General features: G+C 40.3%; 3 protein-coding genes across 3 annotated transcripts; 2 read left to right on the top strand and 1 right to left on the bottom strand.

Annotated features, from left to right (window-relative positions):
- Window positions 1-11,494: 11,494 nt before the first annotated feature.
- Window positions 11,495-12,535, top strand: LOC136251365 (uncharacterized). Its single transcript, XM_066043798.1, has 2 exons — window positions 11,495-11,874; window positions 11,933-12,535. The coding sequence occupies exons 1-2, from the start codon at window positions 11,793-11,795 to the stop codon at window positions 12,526-12,528; spliced, it is 678 nt and encodes a 225-aa protein (XP_065899870.1). The 5' UTR covers window positions 11,495-11,792; the 3' UTR covers window positions 12,529-12,535.
- Window positions 12,536-16,514: 3,979 nt separating this feature from the next.
- LOC136251363 (uncharacterized) lies at window positions 16,515-19,530 on the bottom strand. The gene is made up of 2 exons (XM_066043797.1): window positions 19,156-19,530; window positions 16,515-18,778 (listed from the first exon to the last, which is right to left on the bottom strand). The coding sequence occupies exon 2, from the start codon at window positions 18,776-18,778 to the stop codon at window positions 16,520-16,522; it is 2,259 nt and encodes a 752-aa protein (XP_065899869.1). The 5' UTR covers window positions 19,156-19,530; the 3' UTR covers window positions 16,515-16,519.
- Window positions 19,531-19,819: 289 nt separating this feature from the next.
- Window positions 19,820-21,951, top strand: LOC136248576 (KRAB-A domain-containing protein 2-like). Its single transcript, XM_066040344.1, has 6 exons — window positions 19,820-19,832; window positions 19,894-20,078; window positions 20,128-20,256; window positions 21,561-21,704; window positions 21,764-21,890; window positions 21,944-21,951. The coding sequence occupies exons 1-6, from the start codon at window positions 19,820-19,822 to the stop codon at window positions 21,949-21,951; spliced, it is 606 nt and encodes a 201-aa protein (XP_065896416.1).
- Window positions 21,952-21,969: the final 18 nt, after the last annotated feature.

Here is a 21,969-nt window from a genome sequence, read left to right as displayed (position 1 = left end):
ATATGCTTTCTTTCATTACCTATGGTCTATTTTTAAACCAGGCGCGCGCCCACATCCGGCCGAAGGCCGGCTGTGGGCGCGCGCCTGGTTTACTGAATTGTTTTCGTAAAAGTGTGTGTGTGTGTTTATTATTATTATTTAATGGGCTTGTAGATGCCAAGGCAAGCTAACTTGCCAGGCTAGGCCGCAGGCTATTGAAGGTGCCCATATCTAGATTGCTTCCAAAAATTATCCAAGCGCAGCTTGAAGGTTGCAACTGTTGGTGCTGAAATGATAAAGTCAGGTAAGGAGTTCCATAGATTGACTATTCTATTTGTAAAAAAGTTCTGCCTAACAAGCAGCGGCGGAGGAAGTAGTTGATATGAGGGGGGGCTGGGCTGGGCTGACCCAGACTTATTTCTATAGTTTGATAAGGTGAGACCAAAAAAAAAAAAAAAAAAAAAAAAAAAGGTCGCAACCAACTGACAAGAGCTTTTCACCTCACCAGCTACCATTTCTAGCTGATAAACTACATAAAAATCCTTTCATAGCTTGCTACACACTGACTACTTTATTAGAGTGACTGCTCTATTAGAGTATCTCGATCTTTATCACGGTTTTCAGCCCCACTCCAAGAAAGATAATTTCGGTGTGATATCATTCTGAGGGGGGGCTAAGCCCCCCCTCAGCAGACCGAGGGGGGGCTTTAGCCCCCTAGCCCCCCCCTTTCCGCCGCCTATGCTAACAAGTAATCTTGATCTTTCTTTTAAAAGCTTAAGAGAGTGGCCCCTGGTGGTAGCAGTATTTAAAGTAAAAAATGTAGATGGGTCCAAGTCATAATGTCGTTTAAGTATCTTATATGTTTCAATCATATCACCCCTTTGACGTCTGCAATACAGAGAATAGAGATCCAGAATTTCAAGACGGCTTTCATAAGTCAAGTGGGCTAATCCGCGAAGGTGTTTAGTTGCACGTCTCTGAACCTTTTCTGTACCTATCTATGTTTGTCCGTACGCACCCACGTGAGCAAAATCGTTAAATAATGGTAAAAGCAGCTTTTACGTAAGAAGTAAAAGTGAAACGAACTCTACTTCTACACAAGTGAGGCCATACCTATTTGAAAAATTGTTGCTCGGATTTTTTAAGGAAAAGTTAGGGTCGGTAGGTCGAAAAAAACAAAAAAAACCGATCATATTTTAAAAAAAACCATTACAAACGTGTCATTCCATTGTTGACAACGAATTGTACGAGGGTACACAACAACAGCTCCTTTCTTCGCTATAACAGATAACCACGCATTAGCCGCCATTTCGGCTACAAGTCCGTCACGTGAGTTTTTTTTTTTTGGGGGGGGGGTCTTTTATAAGAAGAGGGTCGGTCGGGTCCGAGCAACAACTTTTCAAATAGGTATGCAGGGGCGGATCCAGAGTTTCGAAAGAGGGGGGGCACCTTTCTGAAAAACAGTTGAAGACCAAAAAAACTTGCTGAAAACCAGTTGAAGACCAAAAAAAAAAAAAAAAGGTCACAACAATAATAGCTAGTTATCCTTACCAACTATATCATATCTGTTATGTAAAATAAAATCCTATTTGTAGCTTCATAGGTAAGCTACACTGCCTCATGAACATTGTGACTGCTTTATTAGAGTAATTGACTGCTCTATTAGAGTATCTCGATCTTGTATGCAATTTCTTGAAGGGGGGGGGGGGGGGGGGGCATTTGCCCCAAATGCCCCATCCTGGATCCGCCACTGGTATGGCCTGAACTTTGCTCTGAGGTGGTCTTTTTCGGCGGACTGAAATAAGGGTGTGGCAACTTTCCTCATACTACCTTCCCCTTGAGGTTTTCAGCAACTGAAAAACAACGATGCAGGTCTCGTACACTACCAGGAATAGCCTATCGCTTCGAGTTGAAAGAGGGCGTATCCCTTACGTACGCGAACGAAAATGAAGAGCAGTTAGTCACACTATAAAACAGTTTAGAAGTGCGTAATATGGTGGTAAAAGCGGTTTCTTTGCCAAACGCTTCTTTAGCAGTGCATAGCAACGTAATTGAACGAATTACGAAAATTTCATGAAATACGAGAATTAGCTAATAATATTATTGTACAACCATAGTAATACATAGTTGGTTAATTCTAGTAGCATATACTATCTATGGTTAATTCCAGATGAATTAGATAACTGCATGGTGCCTGGTTTTTAGAGGTAGCACAACATCAACTTGTTATGTGTATATGTAGTTAGCCACTGGAAATATACATTATCACAAAAATTATGCTACATAATTCAAAGTGGTAGCTACTGTACATGATAGTTACGTATATGTCAGTACAAATGGATGTAGTGAGTGGCTGACTGTTACTACTATACTGTTTAAATAACTTGCAGTGAATAAAATGTAGTCACTACACTATAGTCATTGGCAGATCAAGGAATGGGGCATTTGGGGCAAATGCCCCCTCCTTTGTGGAGGAGCCATACTTCTTTTGATCGAAATATTATATAAAATGTGTTAGGTCATAATCAATTTATATAACTTATAAAAATAATACTACCATTCAAACTCACCAAAAAAAGCAACTGTCACCTTCGTGCATGCTAAGTGCCTCTGAAAAATAATTATCGTGCATGTGGCTAGTATTTAAGGCATTCTAGCAGCTTTTAAGACTTAAGTCACAAACGCCAAAAAACAAGCATTGATGCAATACTAAGAGGATGCTTCAAAAATACAAGAGAATCTGCTCTCCCCAGCCACCTACAACTTAGTCTGTTTCACATTACAAAATGTAGCTAGTGACTGTAAATCTAATTGCTGGTCACTATAGCATTTTAATTTTTAGTATTAACAACATGCAGCAGTTAGGATGAATACGGATAGAGCCTGTAGCTAGTTTCACCATAGATTTATAAACCCTGCATGGGCTTATAAATCTATGGTTTCACTATAGACAAAGGGATTCAGTTTTGATTCTCGTACCATAGATTATAGTAATCTATGCTCGTATTCTTCCTCGGTAGCGGGTCTAAGGCCACTCCAACTTGATTTCCTGTTTCCCGTCCTGGTCAAACAAACTTTGCCATGCGAGCGGGCGGCAAATTCCATTATTCCATTACACATGGACACAGTTACACACATTTTGTACATGTCTATTACACAGCTACAAGGTGGATAATCCATGTTAATTGCTACTACAGCTGCACCTGCAGCATCTAATGTGTGCTTGTGGGCCGTTGTGGCCATTCAGTTCAACACGAAGATTGCTTGACACGTGTGAGAAATAATCCTTGGCTGTATCCTCTTCATTAACTTGTAATATAGTCCAACTAAGAACAGTTTTCCTACAACATTTATCGTAAATATGTCCGGCAGCGTACTAGCTGGGGCAATGCATTTCGTCGTGTCTAAGTAAGAATCCGGATTAAAACAATCACGTGATACTTAGAATACGTCAGTTTACGGAATAATGGAATTTTCTGGCTTAGCAAAAAAGCCATGCGGGCGGTGGACGGGAAACAGGAAATCAAGTTGGAGTGGCCTAAGTAGCCAACTGTATAATCATAGATACTATAGCCTTACCCGGGATTAGAAACGCCAGGTTAACACTGTACTTTACAGGGGCGGATCTAGGATTTATAAAAGGGGGAGGCTAACTCAAGGTCCCCAGTACTAATCTCTTAGGTAGAGGTGTGCGAAGCATGCTGGAACTAGGGGGGTCAGGGGGCATGCCCCCCTAGGAAATTTTTGAAAAATAGATACTAAAATACTACAATTTGGAGACATTTCCACATAAAATTCATAGGCCTGTAGATATTTTATATACTGCCTTTAGATTATAGGTATAGCTCTCTGAAGCATTTTGCTAATGGAAAAGTTTGGGTAGGTATAGACAACCAAGTACATGATGCACCCCTCACACAATTGCACAACACTGAATAGGTGCATGTTAGAATAATAATGTTGAAAGTGGAAAATTTTGAAATTTGAACAATACAAGATTGAATCTGAGAGCATTTTCAATGGAAATTGTGTACCTGAATTAAGTATTGCCATACATATTAACTATACAAGTAGATGAATGAAGCCCTTTAAACAGACCAATTCACTTCATTGTATGTATAGGTGCAGGCAGATTTGCAAAAATTCTATAACAGAACCAGCTACATGTTTCCAGTGAATGTTCTATTAGAGTAGTTAGCTGACTGCTCTATTAGAATATCTCGATCTTGTACACCTCCAATGCTGATCCGGGCCCTTGTTGCATAAACTTTAGCATAAATCCACTGCATGGTAATACCTTGGAAAGATGTTTATAAGGTGGTTTTATGAGTATTTGTATTATTAGTGATCATATAATTATGCTAAGACAAAATTTCATTATAATACTCAGCATATTGATCAAGTAAAGCCTATAAATATGAAGGGGGGAGCTTCAGCCCCCAAAGCCCCCCCCCCCCCCTGGATCCGCCTCTGCTTTAATCCTAGACGCTGACTATTAACACATCCACAAGTGACGATGACAGTATTCGTGACATATCCGTACATATGCGAATGCCCGCCAAAAGGCTGTGTGACCGCGTGCTCTTTCTCAGAGAGATTGCTGGGCGAAAGGGCTGTCAGATGACCGATAGTGTTACTTGTGAGTTTGTACCACGTAATATATAGTATATATAGTGTAACTAAACGCTTTTTGAATGAAATCTACGCTTGTACATGAGCGATTCACGTACAGGGACAAGTTAACAATTAAAATATTTCCCTGTATCTCCCTACCACGACCTGTAAGGAGAGAGTGTCACGAGAGCGGCACACGTGAGCTGGAGCCAAGATCCGCGTGGCTTGACTGAACCATTTAAGTTTAGAGCAAGTATATTCATTATTGTATAATTGTAATATTCGTGTCAGAATATGATTATAGTTAAGTTTGGCACGACAACTTGGAGGTCCCACCGAGATTTGTGAAAACGCGGATAGTTAAGGGGGTGTGAAAATCAAGAGTAACTGTAAACCCTGAAGCGGACGATGGAGAATAGTTGTGTAACATGCAGCAAAGAGGTTGGGGTCGAAGACAGAGCCATGATGTGTGATTTGTGTGAGAAGTGGGAGCACGTGGAGTGCATTCGGCTGGGTGATAGGCCGACGGAAGCGCTTTACACAGAATTGGTAAGGTGTCTAGAGGTGTACCGATAATCGGATCGGCTACAATATCGGCCACCGATATGGCATTTTTTACCAATATCCGTATCGGTACAGAACAGCAGGAGGACCGATATCGCTACCGATATTTATACAGTAGCAATGGTTTGTACATAAACGGATTGTACATTGGTTTTCTACGTTATTCATGTGGCTCATTAGTGCCAGTGGCTTATTGTTCACTCTGCAACAAGCGCTACGCTACGAGAAGCCATATAAATACACGCGATTCTAGTGTTCAGTCTTTACAAATGAAGCAGTTATAGAGTACCTTTGTAATAAAAGAAGGGTCAAAGGATAACCAAGGAAACTTACTGTATCAGCTTCCTCACAAGCCATTAGAATGCGGAGTAATGCAGAAATATCCGTTTTAGGCTTCATGGGAGTATACATAAAAATATTTGTGGGTGCCTAATTGTCTGGATTGCACAACAGAAACTCAAGCTGTATTTATTTATTTATTTATTTATTATTTATTATTATTGATTAGCAAAACCCATTGGGTAAATCGCTAATGTACAAAAACAAAATTTTAGTGTCTATGCATTTTGCAAACAGTTCTTGAAAGTAAGTAAGTCTATATTGTCAAGATCTTCCATATCTAAATTGTTCCAGTCTGGTATTGATCTTGGTAAGAAAGAGTTACTATATCGATTTGTTCTGGCATACAACTGTAATAGCTTCAAGGGATGGTTTGCCCTGGTACTTGTTGCAGGAGATAACACTGGCAGATACTGATTTGGAACATAAATTAATTTGTTTACAAACTTAAACAACAGCATCAGACGTGCCTGTTTCCTACGATCTTCCAGTGTTGGCCATTTTAATTCCACTAACATTTCAGTTATACTGTCCCTATGATTCCTTCTCCAAGGTCTATTTAACACGAAACGTGCAGCACGATGTTGTATCATCTCTAACTTGTGAATGAGTGATTGTTGATGTGGATCCCAGATAGAAGAGCAGTATTCAATAGATGGCAAGACAATCTGTTTATATGCATGTTCTTTTAAGTGAGGTGGACAATGGTGGAGAGTTCTTCGCAAAAATCCCAGTAGACGATTAGCTTTATTGCACACTGAAGTTATGTGAGGGGTCCATGACAACTTGTTATCTAAAAGTACTCCCAAATAGTGATGTCTCTCAACAACTTCTAAGGGGATTTTGTACATTGTATAGGAGAACTCACTAGCAGAATGTAGTGTAGATATCTGCATGATGCAACATTTTGAAACATTAAATTCCATTTGCCAAATATCAGCCCATGATGATAATGTGTCAAGATCACTTTGGAGTATCTTATGATCTTCGGGTGAGTAGATAGGACGATAAACTAAACAATCATCTGCAAAAAGTCTCAACTGACTGTGGATGTTAGTTACAATATCATTTATATATATCAGAAACAACACTGGACCGAGCACTGATCCTTGTGGTACACCTGATGTTACACTGCAAGGCGAAGACTGCCTACCATCAATGATTACTTTTTGTGTACGATTTGTAAGAAACGATTGTAGCCACTGTAACAATTCACCTCTTATACCATAGAAATTCAGCTTGTGAGCTAGCCTAGCATGGGCAACTTTATCAAAAGCTTTTGCAAAATCTAAGATAGCCACATCAACCTGAACTTTGTTATCAACTGCTCTGGCAAAATCATCAACTGCAAGAAATAGCTGGGCTTCACATGATCGCTTTGATCTAAATCCATATTGTACATCAGTTAATATGTTGTTTGACTCGAGGTGTTTCATTATTTGACTAACTAAAATGTGTTCTAATGTTTTACAGACCAAAGATGTAAGAGACACTGTATACCACCACAGGTACAGTATAGCAATGAATACATGCACATGTTGTACATAGGGTAGGTAATTGTACATTTTCGTGTACTTAAAATATTAATTCAAATATCGGATCGACTATCGGTTATCGGCTTCTTTGGTTGCATCAATATCGGATATCGGTACATGCCAAAAACCCATATCGGTACACCTCTAGTGTCGCACCAGATCTTTAGTGTTTTCATGTACCATATGTCGGATGAAAGGGTCCGTTATGAAAAGACTGGTAGAGTGCGAGTACCAATGCGCACGTGCAAATGACGAGCGCTGGCCAGCGCGCGTCAATTAGAGCTTGCTCACCAACAAATCGCTGCATTGAAGACAGAGTTAAACCAGCTCACTGTCGAACATGACGAGTTGCGCGTCCAGTGTTATAGAGGGCAGACGAGTACTTATGGAACGCCTTCGAGGCAGCAGCAGTCGAACTTTAGTCAGAGGGGTAACGCCCAGAGTCGCGTTGCCGTTTCGCCGATTCAAATGCCAGAGTTGATTACTGAACACTCGTCTGAGTCAAGTGATGAAGACAGACAGTTACCTATTTCACCGAGGAGCAGAGGTAATAAGAGTACCCGACCACACCCTCCGGGTTTTAAAAAGATTCATACCCGTGTAGACAAATTTAGTGGGAACAAGGGAGTAGATTTCAATCAATGGCTGGAAGATTTTGAGGAAGCGTCTGAGGACTGTTGCTGGGATGACACTACTCGTGCAAAGTGGTTTTCATGGTTTTTAACTGGTCCTGCCAAGACAACATGGCAGTGTTCACTAAAGCAAGAAGATAAAGAATCCTGGGTAAAGATTAAGCAAGTTTACCTAGACCAGTATGGTGTACACATGAACCTACGCACGGCATACCAGAAGTGCCATGAGCTGCAGTACGAACAGTTTGGTTCGGTACAAGGATTGGTAGATGCCATGAGAGAATATCAGAGGATGGCTCCACAGAAGTTGAAAGATGAGACACTGGAATCTATTCTCTGGATCAAGGTACCAGTTGAGCTTCAACAGGAGTTGAAGGAGATTCCAGATGATGGGTCTGTTCAAGTTTTGTTACAGAAACTGCTGCGTGCAGAAGCTGCTGTAGCTGAGAGGAAACGGAGGAGCACTGGACAGAAACCCAAGATTGTGAGAGATAGTGACAGAACCCCACGCAAACCCTTTGAGAGACAAGAAGTTGAGAAAGAGACAAAAGATGGGCGCAGATGAACCACAGGACCACCTGAAATGGTCATGAAGAACTTTAAATGTTATAAGTGTCAGAAGAAAGGGCACATTGCCAAGTATTGTCCAGCAGGGACACAAGAGGATGGCAAGGTTGGTGCAGTTGCACTAAGTGATGACCTCGGGGTAGAGAATGTGGATAATGATCAAACATTAAGCACAGAAGAATTGTTATGGTCTAGAGTTGTGACAGAAGGAAACTCCAGTGGAGGTACAAGTGAAGTTTCAAATTTAAGCCTTTCTGGCCCAGTCTACAAGGTTGATGTTACAGTTGACGGTGTGAAAACACGAGCCCTGCTTGATCATGGCTCTCAAGTGACAATTGTGCGAAGACAATTGTTGCCATTAATCAAAGAGAAACGTGAGTGGTCAATGGAAACATGTTGTAGTAAGTTGAAACCTTTGAAGTCTCTACCAACAGGAGCATCCGGCCAACAGCTGAAGGCTAAGGGCATAGTTACAATGGATATCTTAGTTGAATCTACAGGGAAAACTTGTAATAACCCACGCTACATTATTGATTCAGGTGAACCTTTGTGGTCTGGAGCACTTAAGGATTGTGCAATGTTGATGGGAACTAATGCCTTAGTGGCACATGGTTTTAAAGTCTCTGACTCTGGAGGAGTTGAAGTATCACCCACACAGAAGGTAAAACACAGTGATAGTTGTACTCTTGTGCTAACTGTGATTCTACAGCAAACGGTACACTTGAAGCCTAACCAAACTAAGTTGGTCAAGGGCACAGTGCAGTGTGAGGGCAGTCAGGACCTTACATCAAGTGTGTGGATGATGTCACCAGAGGAGGTACTGAGGGAACAGAACTGTGACTTACCAGAAACCCTGTTTGCAGATATTGATTCAATGATTCATATCCCATTGTACAATAGTGGAAGTATGCCTGTGTTGGTGAAGAAGGGACTCCCAATTGGAAAAGTTGAGGAAGTGTCCGTGGTAGGTAAGGATGATTCCTTATGGTCAGAGAGTGAGCCGGAAATAGCCAGAGTGTGCCAAGTGAGTAAACAAGGTAGATGTGAAGAGCTAGTGAGCCGATTACAGATTGGAAAGAGTTGTACTAAGCGACAAGTATCACAGATACAAGGGTTGCTCTGTAAGTACCATGATGTCTTTGCTCTGACTGATAGTGAATTAGGTGATACGGATATAGTCACACATTCAATTGATACTGGTAATGCTCCACCAGTAAGAGCCAGCCCTAGAAGATTGCCCTATGTTCTACGGAAGGAACTGGAGAAGGATGGAGAACTGACACATTTAATTGATTATCTGAGGTCCGGACAGCTGCCAAGTGATGGTGTGGCAGCCAAGCAAGTGGTAGAGCAAGCAAGGAGAGGATACCTGATTGTTGACAATGTGCTGTATTATGAAGGGGCAGATGTGCCTGGGCGGAGAAGACTAGTGGTACCCAAGCATTTACAACAGAAGATTATAGATGAGCACCATGACAGCCCATTTGCAGGACATTTTGCTTCCAAGAGGACCATCAAGAGATTAAGCCAGTACTTCTATTGGCAAGGTATGTCCAGTGATGTTTATCATAAATGTTTTTCCTGCATACAGTGTGCTTCTGTGCAAGGCCAAGGGCACCGAGGAAAGCCACCATTGAAGAGTATTGAAGTTGGCGGCCCATTTGAGTGTGTGGGCATGGACTTTTTAGAAATGGACAAGTCAAATGGAGGGAATAGGTATGCCCTGGTTTTTCAGGATTACCTGACCAAGTGGCCCAAGGTATACCCTGTGAAGGACCGCAAGGCAGAAACAGTGGCTAAGTGCCTCTTAGATTTAATATGGAAGCATGGTGTACCTAACCGCATTATTCATGACCGGGCAGCAGAATTTTTGTCAGAGGTACTCCAGGAGACCACCCAGTTGATGGGTTTGGAACAGTTGTCAACATCAGGGGGATATCCCCAGACAGATGGACTTGTCGAACGGTTTAACCGGACCCTGAAGCAAATGTTATCTAAACTTGTTGGGAGGAAAGGTCGTGATTGGGATGAACTGTTAGGGTCTGTGTTGTTGGCATACCGTACCACACCACACTCTGTGACTGGAGAAGCACCGTTTTACCTTGTTTATGGGAGAGATGCTAGGCTTCCTTCAGCCCTCAGTTTCTGCCAGCCAGTAGTGAAATACCTGGTAGTGGCATCTGAGTTTGCCAAGGAACTTGTAGAGGAATTGAAACAAGTGAGGAGTGTGGCAAAGAAGAATATACGGAAGGGGCAAGCTGAGCAGAAGAGACATTATGACCATAAAGCCAAGGATGTTGAGTTAAGTGAAGGGGACTTAGTCATGCTAAAGGTTCAGCCACGTTTCAGATTGGATCGTCGTTATAAAGGACCATTTAGGATCCAGTCACTGACTGCTACTAATGCAGTAATTGTACTAGAAGGAAACAAAGCTAATGAGCCATGGAATGTTTCATGACAACGTTTATCGAAGTGTCAGGAGACTATGAACAGGACCCAACCTTGGGTAGGACACTCTAACAGACTTCGTCGTAGAGTTAAGATTCGGAAGAGGACTACAAAACAGGATAGTCATTAGAAGGAAGTTTCCGCACAAGAGACTGTAGGGCAGCTACAACCACATGTGATGTCCCGTTCTGGGCGAATGATCCAGAGACCAGCTCGATACATGAAGATTGATGGCCCTAAGGATCCATCTTTTAAAGAGGAGGGAGGTTGTAAGGAGAGAGTGTCACGAGAGCGGCACACGTGAGCTGGAGCCAAGATCCGCATGGCTTGACTGAACCATTTAAGTTTAGAACAAGTATATTCATTATTGTATAATTGTAATATTCATGTCAGAATATGATTATAGTTAAGTTTGGCACGACAACCATCTGAGAAGTTCATGCCGGAGATACGAGGCCTTATAGACTTTCACCACTGGAATAACACTGTTTAGCTTTCCCAGGTCATGTAATGTTTGCAATGCAACTCAATTCTTGTGTTGAAAATGTCCTTTCTTTGTGTACCTATCTTGCACTCAGGTTAACAGATAGGAAGTAATTCTTGCTATTTTATTTAAGGGTACTAGTTGGGGTAATGGAATAATTCATTGTTATCAGCCAAGGATGTTGTGTTAGCCTAGTATTAAGGCTTGAAAGTTGCATATAGCATTCGTTCATGCTAATTTATAGATGTTTTGTGTGATAATGTTAATGCATGCTGTAAGCACAATAGCTGACTGCAATTAGTTTGCTAACATGTAAACACTGTCTTTTACAGAGGTTACTATGGTGAGAAAATTGAAATTTGATGTTAGGAAACGTTCGTCTCAAGGGGAGACCAAATTGACTGCGAGTGATGTTAAGGCTTTGACCCAACCCACCTCTACCATGGTGAATGCTGAGACCCAGACTGATAGCCAGTGGTTTGTTGATAGCAAAGAAGTGCAAACAGAGTCTGGGAAGATTGCACCAATGCCACTGTTACAATTGGTACACAGACTGAGCCAGATGTTGTCTTGCAAGCACCCCAGGACAATTTGACAAACCAAGGAGTAAGAGCTGTAAATGACGAAAGCATGAAGTGCTGTGAGGGAATAGTTGATGAGAAATATGCTTCACTGATTGCAAAACATAATGGTTTGTTCAAAGATGCTACAGGTAAGCAATGAACCATGCTGTGTGTTGTGCCAATTAAAATAATATTTTATGACCTTAGGGAAAGTGATCGGCTATGTTGAGAGGAATGGTGGGATACGCCATGTAGATTGTTTGAAGTACATTCCACTGGAGTCACACTCAAGATTATGTTCAAGGTGCAGCACATTCCGTGAAAATGTATTGCGTGGTAGGCTAGCACGGCATCGCCAAGAGGACAGTTGTCAGTCTGTGGAGGCTAATAGTCATACCAACTTCCGGTGCCTTACCCCATCTGAGAAGTGTGAGAGGATGAAGAACATGGCTACTGTGATTCACACTAAGGACCAACAGATTGCCCGCCTCAGTGGAAAGATTAACAAGCTGGTTGCTAACCAAGGAATTATGGTTGACCAAGACACGAATAACGATTTAGTGTCCATGATGAAGGAATGTGGTGAAGCTGTTCAAAAGGATAATACTAATCCTTTCATGAAAATATTTTGGGACCAACAGTTAAAAGCAGCTTCTTTGGGGTCAACTCGCCAGATTCGCTGGCACCCAGCAATTATTAGATGGTGCTTGTATTTACATCACCGTTCCAGTGGGTGTTACAAAACACTAAGAAATTCTGGTGTGTTTTACTTGCCAACTGAGAGAACTCTGCAAGATTACTGACACTTTTCACCATCAACTACTGGTTTTTCTAAGTCCTTAGATGAACAGTTGTTGCAGCAAGTTAACAGCCAAAAGCCTGAACATCTGGCTAAGTATGTTGGTATTGTTCTGGATGAAATGTATGTAAAAGAGTCCCTGGTGTATGACAAGCACACTGGATCCCTGACTGGATACTCTGACATAGGTGAAGTGAATAATTTGTTTACAGAGCTAGAACAGGATAAAAAAGGCTCATTTTCCAGACGACCTCTTGCCAAATCTGTTCTAGCATTTATGGTCAGAGGGCTCTTTACCAGCTTGAAGTTTCCCTATGTGCATTTTTCCACTACAAGCACAACAGGAGCAGAGCCATTCCCAATTCTCCGGAAAGTCATTTCAAGGCTTACTATACTTGGATTGCAGATACTGACTGTCACCTGTGATGGTGCAAGTGAAAACCGACTACTGTTTAGCTTACATGACGAGAACAATGACAAGATGGCATATAAAATCAAAAATGTCTATTCCAGTGAAGGCCACTCAATCTTTTTCATATCGGACCCAAGCCATTTAATAAAAACTATTCGAAATTGTTTTTCAAGAGGGAAATTGTGGGTATGTACGTATTGCAAATGTTTTGCTTTAATAGTATGTATGCACTTCATTTTATTTCTACTGGTACATATTTGCCTGATTTATAGCAATTATTTTTTATGCAGTGTAATGGACAGAATATTGACTGGCAGCTACTCATTGAGCTGTACAAGGCTAATGCTGGACGAGTCAGTGAGACACCAGGGGTCTCCATTGTTCATAAACTCAAGTATGAACACCTTCATCTTACTAATTTTTCAAAGATGCGGGTGGATTTAGCTGTTCAGGTAAATGTTGTGTTTGCAAGTGCAAGTATGTAATTGTTGTGCTACTGTAGACTTTGTCAGAGTCAGTGGCAGTTGCACTAGATCTCAAGTTTGGTGAAGTAGCCCGTGAGACAGTCAAATTTATACGTCACATGGATCACTTTTTTGACTGCTTCAATGTATCATCCTTCACAAAGGGAAAGGAGAAACGGAAGTGTTTTTTATCTCCGTATCGCAAGGAGAATGGTTTCCGGATGGAGGTAGGTGGTGGTGAATGTGTTTCTGTATACAGTACTCTGGCAACCATAAAAAGTATGTCTAATGGTCACATACATTGTTTCTGTTTTACCTACAATAATTATTGGGTGTGTGCTTACAATTTTCTATTTAAGTTTTTGAAGAACTTGTGTGCTATTTGGACCAGTGGAAAGCTTCAGTTGAGGGCCGGCCAGGCTTTGATGATGACCAGAAGCAACGAATGTTGTTAAGTGCTACAACTGAAAATGGTATTAGAATCACAGATGTGTGTCTGTGTGTGTGTTATAATGCTTATACTGTGATTAAAATTAATTGTAGTGAAATCCTTTTTGGAACTGGTACCATTTCTACTAAGCATCGATGGAGTAAGTGTATTTTTAAGCGAAAAAGTCAGCCAGGACTCTGTAGAAAAGTACTTTTCTATGATACGACAACATGGTAGAGCCAATGAGAACCCAACCATCGCCCAAGTTCTAAAAAATGCACAGAATATACGAGTGATAAACTCAATTTGGGTGGATGAGATTACTGGAAACTGTCGTGGATGCAAGAGGAAGTCATATGACTTGGAATCTGTGAATCTTCATGATTTGAACAAGCCTTTGCCAAAGAGGCACAGGCGTCGTTCATTGTAAACACAATAGTAATGTAGATCTCTTTTCCCCATAATTTTGGTTGTATTTCAGCAAATATTTACATTAAAGTATTCCAACCCATTTTTTTTTCTTACTTATTCATTAATGTATTTATTTCAACAAATGTTTACTTATTTATCACAATACAACTTTGTTCTCAAAGACTTGGACTTTCCGGTGCCTTTTTTTGTTCTCTTGCTTGTACATCTCCATTAGGGATGATGCAAAGGAAAATCCACGAATTGTATGCTGAAGGCACCTTGCATTTTCATCTTTTTCAAATCCTGCAATGCACCAATGGAACAAGACATCGTCATCATTTACTAACATGTTTGTGAGATAGCTTTTGTAACTGTCATCCATTTTTGAGGCTTCCTTAATGGTCAAGTAGCGCCGCACACAACATTCAATAGCCAGAAATATCTGATATGCCTCAGGTGTTATCTTCACTAAGCCACCCCTGTCTATGGCATTTGTCCAAGCGGCTGATGGTGGACTGTTCTCATCTGACACATCAGTACAGATCATTTCATTTAAGAGTGGCTTAAAATCAGAGCAGCCAGGGTGGGCCTTCAACTTCTTTACTACATATCCACCAATGTATTGGATGGCGTTCTCCTCCTCAAAGCTTAGGTCAGGGCTGTCAATATATTCAGTTTCCACACTAGTAGCGTCAGAGTCCAGGACTGTTCTCAACTTTTTCTGCAGCAAATTATCAAAAAGTTCATCAGTAAAATGCTGATAGAAAACAGGTTGGTCATCCAAGTGACTGACTGTTAAAAAATCTTGCCACCTCTTAGTGAAGTCACCAGAAATTGTCAGTAGGTTAAACTTCCTCCATAGCCTTTCCTGGTTCAATTCGTTAGGCTTGCCTCTTTTTTGAGCAGCAATGATAATGGAGTTCAGTGGTGCCACAAGCCAGTGGGCAAATTCCAAAGCTGCCTCAGTGGGTAGAAACTAGCTATAGCACTTGGCCATGTTTTTGGCCATTTCTAAACACGTCTTGTTTCCCTGAGTGGGTAGTGTCAGACTATCGTCCGCTAAAATACCACCAAGAACACCTCTTATCAACCTAGTTTCTTCACTAACAGGTCGCTGAACTGCCCCAACATTTCCTTCAGTCATACAGAACGTGGCCGCACCGCCTGGTTAAAACAATAATCTGAAGGCCGGCGAGCGCCTAGCGGGTGCGAAGTGATAGTGTTAATGTGGCGGTTTCTAATCCCGGGTAAGGCTATAGTATCTATATGTAGCGATTTGCAACAGAATTTGATACCTACTAATTAACCGCCATGACACACCCCTAAGTGATCTGCTGGTAATATGGAACTCTCAGTAAAAATTTGAGCTCAATATCACATTTTATAGTGAAGTTATGGCTATTAACATTACAAGAAAAATTAGATACATTTTACATAGGAAAAATGGCACCAAAAGGTGCATTTATTATGTTTCTGAATTACACATTATTAAGAAATGTTTTCAGTGAATGAACAGCTATGTAACAACTTCTAAGTCCCCTAAGTCAATGTCCTCATGTAAATTAAGTGTTAACACATCATCTTCACCTTCATACTGCACATTGTACCATTCATCGGTCCTTGCAACCTTACTCAGGACTTCACCAAAGTACCATTGCTCAACACCACTCTCGTCCCGCCACCTATGCTTAATAGTTTTTCCAACTAATGACTCCCTTACTTTGTTAGCTAGCCCAGAGACTGCCTCTTCCTCATTAATCAATTTGGCAAGGTTATCCATCAACTCCTCTACAGTATACTGTTGTCCATTTTTAGAAAACAAAAACAGTTCTTTATGACGATAGCTTCTCTGGTCTAAAACCCATTTCCTAAAGTTAAACTGGACTTTCAAAGCCCTCAACTTTGCAGTCTTGGATCTCTCCTTAGCAACACCTTCAGCAATATCATCTTTGCTTTGCCACAGGCCATACTGAATAATATCTTTAGTAAGGTTTTCTTTAATCCTTAGTTGTTTTACACGTGCAGCCTCCAATGCATGTTGCTTTTCATGGAGAGCTTTAATGCGCTCTTCCAAAATATTCTGCTTCCTCTCCTTAAACAATCGCCTGAATTCTGGTGCTATTTTCCTGGCAGCTCGAAGAAGTTGCTGTACTTCTTCTGGTGATTTAGAAGTCAACCAATTCATAGTTTTGTTGTTGGAAAACAAAATCATAGCTTCCAAAGACAGTGTAGTGGCATTAGGCTTTTCACGCAAAAGACGATCCAGTTTTCCAAAGTCTCATTCACTCACAACATTTGTTTTGGAAACTGACTTAGTTTCATGGGTAAGCTCAGCACTAGGATTACAGTATGCTCCACCAGGTAAGTGGTCTTGTACCAGCCGAGAAAGAAGAGCTGAGAAAGCGCTACATAAAACCTGAAGCAATTCTTGTGTAGTTGCATCGTGATCTGTACTAGCAATTAAGTAATACCAAATCTCATCCTTTGTTGGAGGATAATCTGCATACAATTCTGCATCCCCTTCCAACAATTTGCTGGCATCTTGAGCCCATACATCTAGTTTTGTGATCAACACATCAAAATACATATTCATCTCCAGAATTGTTACATTGTCAGATTCTAGCACACGCCAAAGAGGACCTGTAATGACTTTGTTAATTAAACCAAGAGCACGGCATCCAGCTACCAGTTCTGGAACTCTGATATCACTGTGAACAGCTTTGAGCAATTGGTTTGGGGTCTGCCATACATCATTAAAAAAGCTGACCACCTGCTCAGATATGTAGTACAGTGCTCCAGCATCATAAAATACTATATTAAAACGGTTTCCTTGAAATGAAACTAGGGGATTCTTATTTATACCATTGGTGGCAAGAAAGGCAGTGAAAGGCTGATAAACACCACTTTGCTCACTTCCATGTTTGCAAAGAGCTTTGCATGCCGTTCTAACAAGACGTACTATTCCAGATTCGGACTGTCTGGTGGTGCTACCAAAGTGAGCTGCAGCACCAACAGCTCCTTCAAAACGTGTCAGTTCCCACTGCAGTAAAGTAGATGATGCAACATCTGCCATTCCCACTAGAAGGTGCAAACCACAAAAGAAGTTGTTTAGTGTGCTGATACCCTGTTGCTCACCTTCACCTAGCTCAGCCCAGTTATCAACCACACTGGGTAAAACTTCCATACGATAACTTTGTAAAAGAGAGTTAAAGTTCTTCTCGACTATGTGTCGATCTGACATGGTGTTCTTAATTTTGGACAGGATGACATGACTCGAACCAGACTGGGATGTAAGCTCTAAGTCATACAGGATTTGTTGAAAGGTAGACAATACTTGAGTAGCTGATCCACTCAGCATTTCTGTTAACCCAAGAGAATATGTACTATCTGGAGTAGAAAGTTGGAAAGAATAAAAATGTTGTCCATACTTTGATGTCCCATCACTGTGAAGAATGAGATTATCTCCTTTCTTCAGTTCTTCATTCAACTGTTGGCAAGCTAAGCCTTTCATCTCAGAATACATTCGAGTAAGGGTAGTGGGATGTGGCAATTCTTTTATCTCAAATGATGCAATATGCTTGAGAACAGATCTAATTACAGGCTCTACATTGTTTATGCCGACATTAAGACTCAGTAGCTCAATGCAACATGCTCTTATATTATCCAAGTACTTTTTCTGGTGCTCTTTGGTTTCAAACGTATGAAATTCCAGCTCCTGCAGCCTCTCAAACAATCTCCTGTAACCGTTCTCTGACTCTTTTAAGGATTGTTTAAATGAGACCATGTCTTTTTTAAGACCTTGAGCAATTGACTCCAACTGATCACACTTTTCACTGATAGTATCGCACTTGCCTTTAGACACACCTAATTTATATTGGTAACTCTTAACACGTGCAGTAGCCTTATTCAAACCTTGTTGTAATTTCTCGTTCACTTTTACTTGATCCTTTAATTCCAAGATTTTCTCATCCCTACGTTTCAGCTTTTTATTGGTGTTCCGAATGCTTAGCTTGCTTAATTTGGTTGTAAGGTCATCTGTTTTAGCTTCTTGAAGTGTTAATGCATTTTGAACTGTTACAAGTTCACAAGCTAGTGATTTATTGACAGATGTTAATACTTCTGTTTCGTAGGGCCAATTTTGTTTAGTTGTACTTGAAACTTTCTCTCTATCCACTGTTAGTGTGCTGTCATTGGGTTGTTGACATTCCTTGAGAAATGGTTTCTTTATAATTGACTTTATTTCTTCGTCACAATGGTTCCGCTTAAGTTGCTTGATCTTAGTTTCAATCCGGTAAATGTATGATTTCAATGCTGGCAACTTTGGTAAGGATGAACCTGGACAAATTGATTTCATCCATGTATAAAATGTATTCCAGGAAACCAAATGGCTTTTGCGAAACTGACTCAATTCAAAAATAACACCTTTGGTAATTTTCTCTTGATCTATAGGATCAGTCAGTTCAATGGAGTCAAGCAAAAGCATTTCACCATACAGCCCCAGCTCTTCACATAGTGGTCCAGGACTACTGACACTCATCTACAGACAATGAAAGAAATTAACTTCAATTACTACATAATTACCATGGTTTTCATTAGCAGAAACAGCTCTCAATTAAAGCCTGCCCCTGGAGCTAACAACGACCACTAACCAACCAACAAAGATATTTCTTCACTGATTCTGGCTACAAAGGAGCCTAATAAAGGCTTTATAAAGGAGCATAGTGACCATTTTCTTTTCACGAAGCAAATACAATAACGCGGGTTAAAAGAATGCATCAGTCGGTCACAAAATACTACAACAGTGACACAAACACCTCAATGAATGCGAGTATAGTGCGTACAGGATAGATATATACACTTTACATACAAATAAACTGAAATATGTGACATTTACACCTAGTAAACTGGCCTTACCTCTTCTTTTTCACACGTACGGTTGTCAGAATCAAAATCAGCACTATTGAAAACCTATACAAGCTCTAAATCACGCCGGATCCAGCTGTAACTTTGCGGAAACACTAATTAGTTCAAGGTGTATCAGGTGCCACGAGTGTAATAGAATTTTGCTCTAATTACTCGAGCCTAAAATTTACACGGAGTTTTTTATTTGTAGATTTTCAAAATCCAATAACTTTTTAAATACCAAACCAAATAACTTGAAATAAAATTTTGCTAGATGCGCTGGAATCCAGGAATCGAGTTTTGCATAAAGACTAGTTAAAAGAAGACGGGGTTTTCACTGAGGAGAGATTTACGGCTGTGTGTCGAAAATCACGAGGTCGCAAATCGCTACTATATGTTAGGCGCAATCTGTGAATTTGCGCAGTTTATAAATTGCGCTGCGCATTTTGTGAATTCATAAAATGCGCAACAATTTATAAATTGCGCAGCTCGAATGAGGACACGGTGCGGTGCGATCGAGTGTGCAATTTACGACCTACTATCGTTTCACACCTGGTAGTTCACGCGATTTAGACCTAATTTCGTTTCACACCTGGTGGTTCACGAGACCTAGCTCCTTGTGGTTCTTATAGTGCTTGCGAGGTGTGAGCTTCAACGAGTTAGCTAGCTAGTCAGTATGTCGAAAGAAGGTCACAGAGAGCTGTTCGAAAAGTTCTGCAGAACGAAGTATTTTGATCACGCCACTACAAGCAAGACAGTATCAGAGGAGAAGGCTACTAAGTAAGAAAATCATAGACGTTTTGAATGGAATTGAAAGGCTGAGCGATGTTTCAAACTCCTTCAAATTCTGGGTTATTAAAACGAAGAAGTTTGCTTTATTAAACTATCTAGAGTTGAAGTTAGAAAATGTCCTATGTCTGCCAGCCAAGCAAAGAGTAAGAAATGATGGTTTTTTGTGCCTCTCTTCACAAAACTATATTACAGAATGATAATGACAAAACTGTCTTTGGTCATCATCGCATAGTGGCAACAGCTGAGAAGTTTTATGATATATTAGAACGTGTGCACTCAACGGAAAATGGGCATGTAGGCTACAAGAAAACGCTTGCAGAGGTATGGGAATCGTGTACGCTGTCATATTATTAAAGTGTCACCAAGTTTTATGGTTACTGAGACTGCATAATATAGTGAAGATGGGGTGGTCCTATGTTTATATTAAAGCCACGCTTAATTTAATTTTGTAACTAAACATGTGAGCCCATTCCTTGGAGTACTGAGTTGGTGAGATAATAAAAGAAATCATTACGTGCGTGCAATACAGGCTTTTGCTGAGATGATCGACTAATGTTTTAGCCTATTGTGGAAGTAGTTTTGGGAATATAGTGCTACACAGTAGAAAATTGAGCAAAGAAATCAATTTGAACAGTGAATATACTGACTACAAGTGCTTATATTCACAGCCATAACTTTAGAAGAGTTTGAAAATTTGGTTTGGATGTTGACCATAATATATTGGCATATATCTATCAGGGATATAATTAATGAATTGGTTAAAATAGTAATGGTTAATTCCAGATGAGTTAGCTAGCTGCATGGTGCTTGGTTTTTAGAAGTAGCACAATATCAACTTGTTTCTGATTGCACTAGTGTGTTAACTGTTCTTGTTATGGCATAGCTATGTTATACACATTTGGCTATGACTGCTTTATTAGAGTGTCTTGATAATACTTAAAGGTATAGGAGTGCAGTTCCCATTGTTTTGTTTTCAACAGCAGCTGACTGCAATTAAAGGACATAATTGTGTGGCTCTGAAGTGTGGCATGTATGTGTTCTGATTGTTTAAGAGTGTGGTCCAGTCATGTCATTGTATCATTGAAGCTACATGTATTGTATCTGTCAGTAGTTTAAATGTCAAATAGTTGTTTGACTTGTTCTTCTAAGGAAAGTGTCTATACAGAAATTTAACACCTTATTATTATGGTTTCCTTGCATGAAGGAGATGATCATGTAATATAACAGAAAACAGACACTTGTCAGAACCATAAAGGTCTATCCGTGAGTTTGTTATTGTGGTGGCCATGTACTGCTTGCTTTGGTTTGGCCTCTGATGTTGTGACAAGTCAGACAGACAGTCAGGCAGACAAAAAATGGGTTTTGATGTTTTTTAAAAATACAGGATTGATGTTTGATACACTAAGACTATTCAAAACTCATTTTCATCTCATATTTGTATGGTTTTCAACTAAAAAATTCTGAGAGGCGTCATTTATTTTCTTTAGTATTTGATAGCAGTACCTATTTCACACTTTGCCCACTTTTGTTTGTATGTCTAATTATATTTCCCGGCATTCTTAAGTATGTGTATTTAACAAACTTGCCCACAATTATCATAATTTCTAATTGTGTTACTATTGTAGGTCCAAAGAATGTATGAAGGTTTGCCAAGGGAGGCAGCTCAATATTTTTGTAGCACATGCCATATTTGCCAGCTGAAGCAGCCACAGAATTGTACTGCTCCTTTGAAGCCAATCATTTCATCAGGATTTTTAACACGTTATCAGGTTTGTTGTGGGAGAGAGTATAATTTACATAGAGGATTATTCACTCTTGCTTATTTTAGATTGATTTGATAGATATGAGGCACATGCCAGATGATTCTTATTGCTACATTGCACATTACATGGACCACTGGTCAAAGTTTCATGTGCTATGGCCACTGATAAACAAGAGTGCCATTGAAGTAGCTAGTGGGCTTGTGCACAAGGTTTTCCCATATTTTGGGATCCCCAAAATACTGCAGTCAGATAATGGAAGGGAATTTGTTAA

The sequence above is a fragment of the Dysidea avara genome, chromosome 3 (genome assembly GCF_963678975.1).
Source record: "Dysidea avara chromosome 3, odDysAvar1.4, whole genome shotgun sequence".
Lineage (NCBI taxonomy): Eukaryota > Metazoa > Porifera > Demospongiae > Dictyoceratida > Dysideidae > Dysidea > Dysidea avara.
This window is presented reverse-complemented; position numbering and strand designations above follow the sequence as displayed.

What these genes read in the sequence shown, in the direction of transcription:
- LOC136251365 (XM_066043798.1), top strand. Translation starts at nt 11,793, where the DNA reads ATGAAGTGCTGTGAGGGAATAGTTGATGAGAAATATGCTTCACTGATT. An exon ending in TTTGTTCAAAGATGCTACAG is followed by an intron (nt 11,875 to 11,932) that starts GTAAGCAATGAA and finishes TTATGACCTTAG; the next exon opens with GGAAAGTGATCGGCTATGTT.
- LOC136251363 (XM_066043797.1), bottom strand. Translation starts at nt 18,778, where the DNA reads ATGAGTGTCAGTAGTCCTGGACCACTATGTGAAGAGCTGGGGCTGTAT.
- LOC136248576 (XM_066040344.1), top strand. An exon ending in GTCTGCCAGCCAAGCAAAGA is followed by an intron (nt 20,079 to 20,127) that starts GTAAGAAATGAT and finishes ACTATATTACAG; the next exon opens with AATGATAATGACAAAACTGT. An exon ending in GATTTTTAACACGTTATCAG is followed by an intron (nt 21,705 to 21,763) that starts GTTTGTTGTGGG and finishes TGCTTATTTTAG; the next exon opens with ATTGATTTGATAGATATGAG.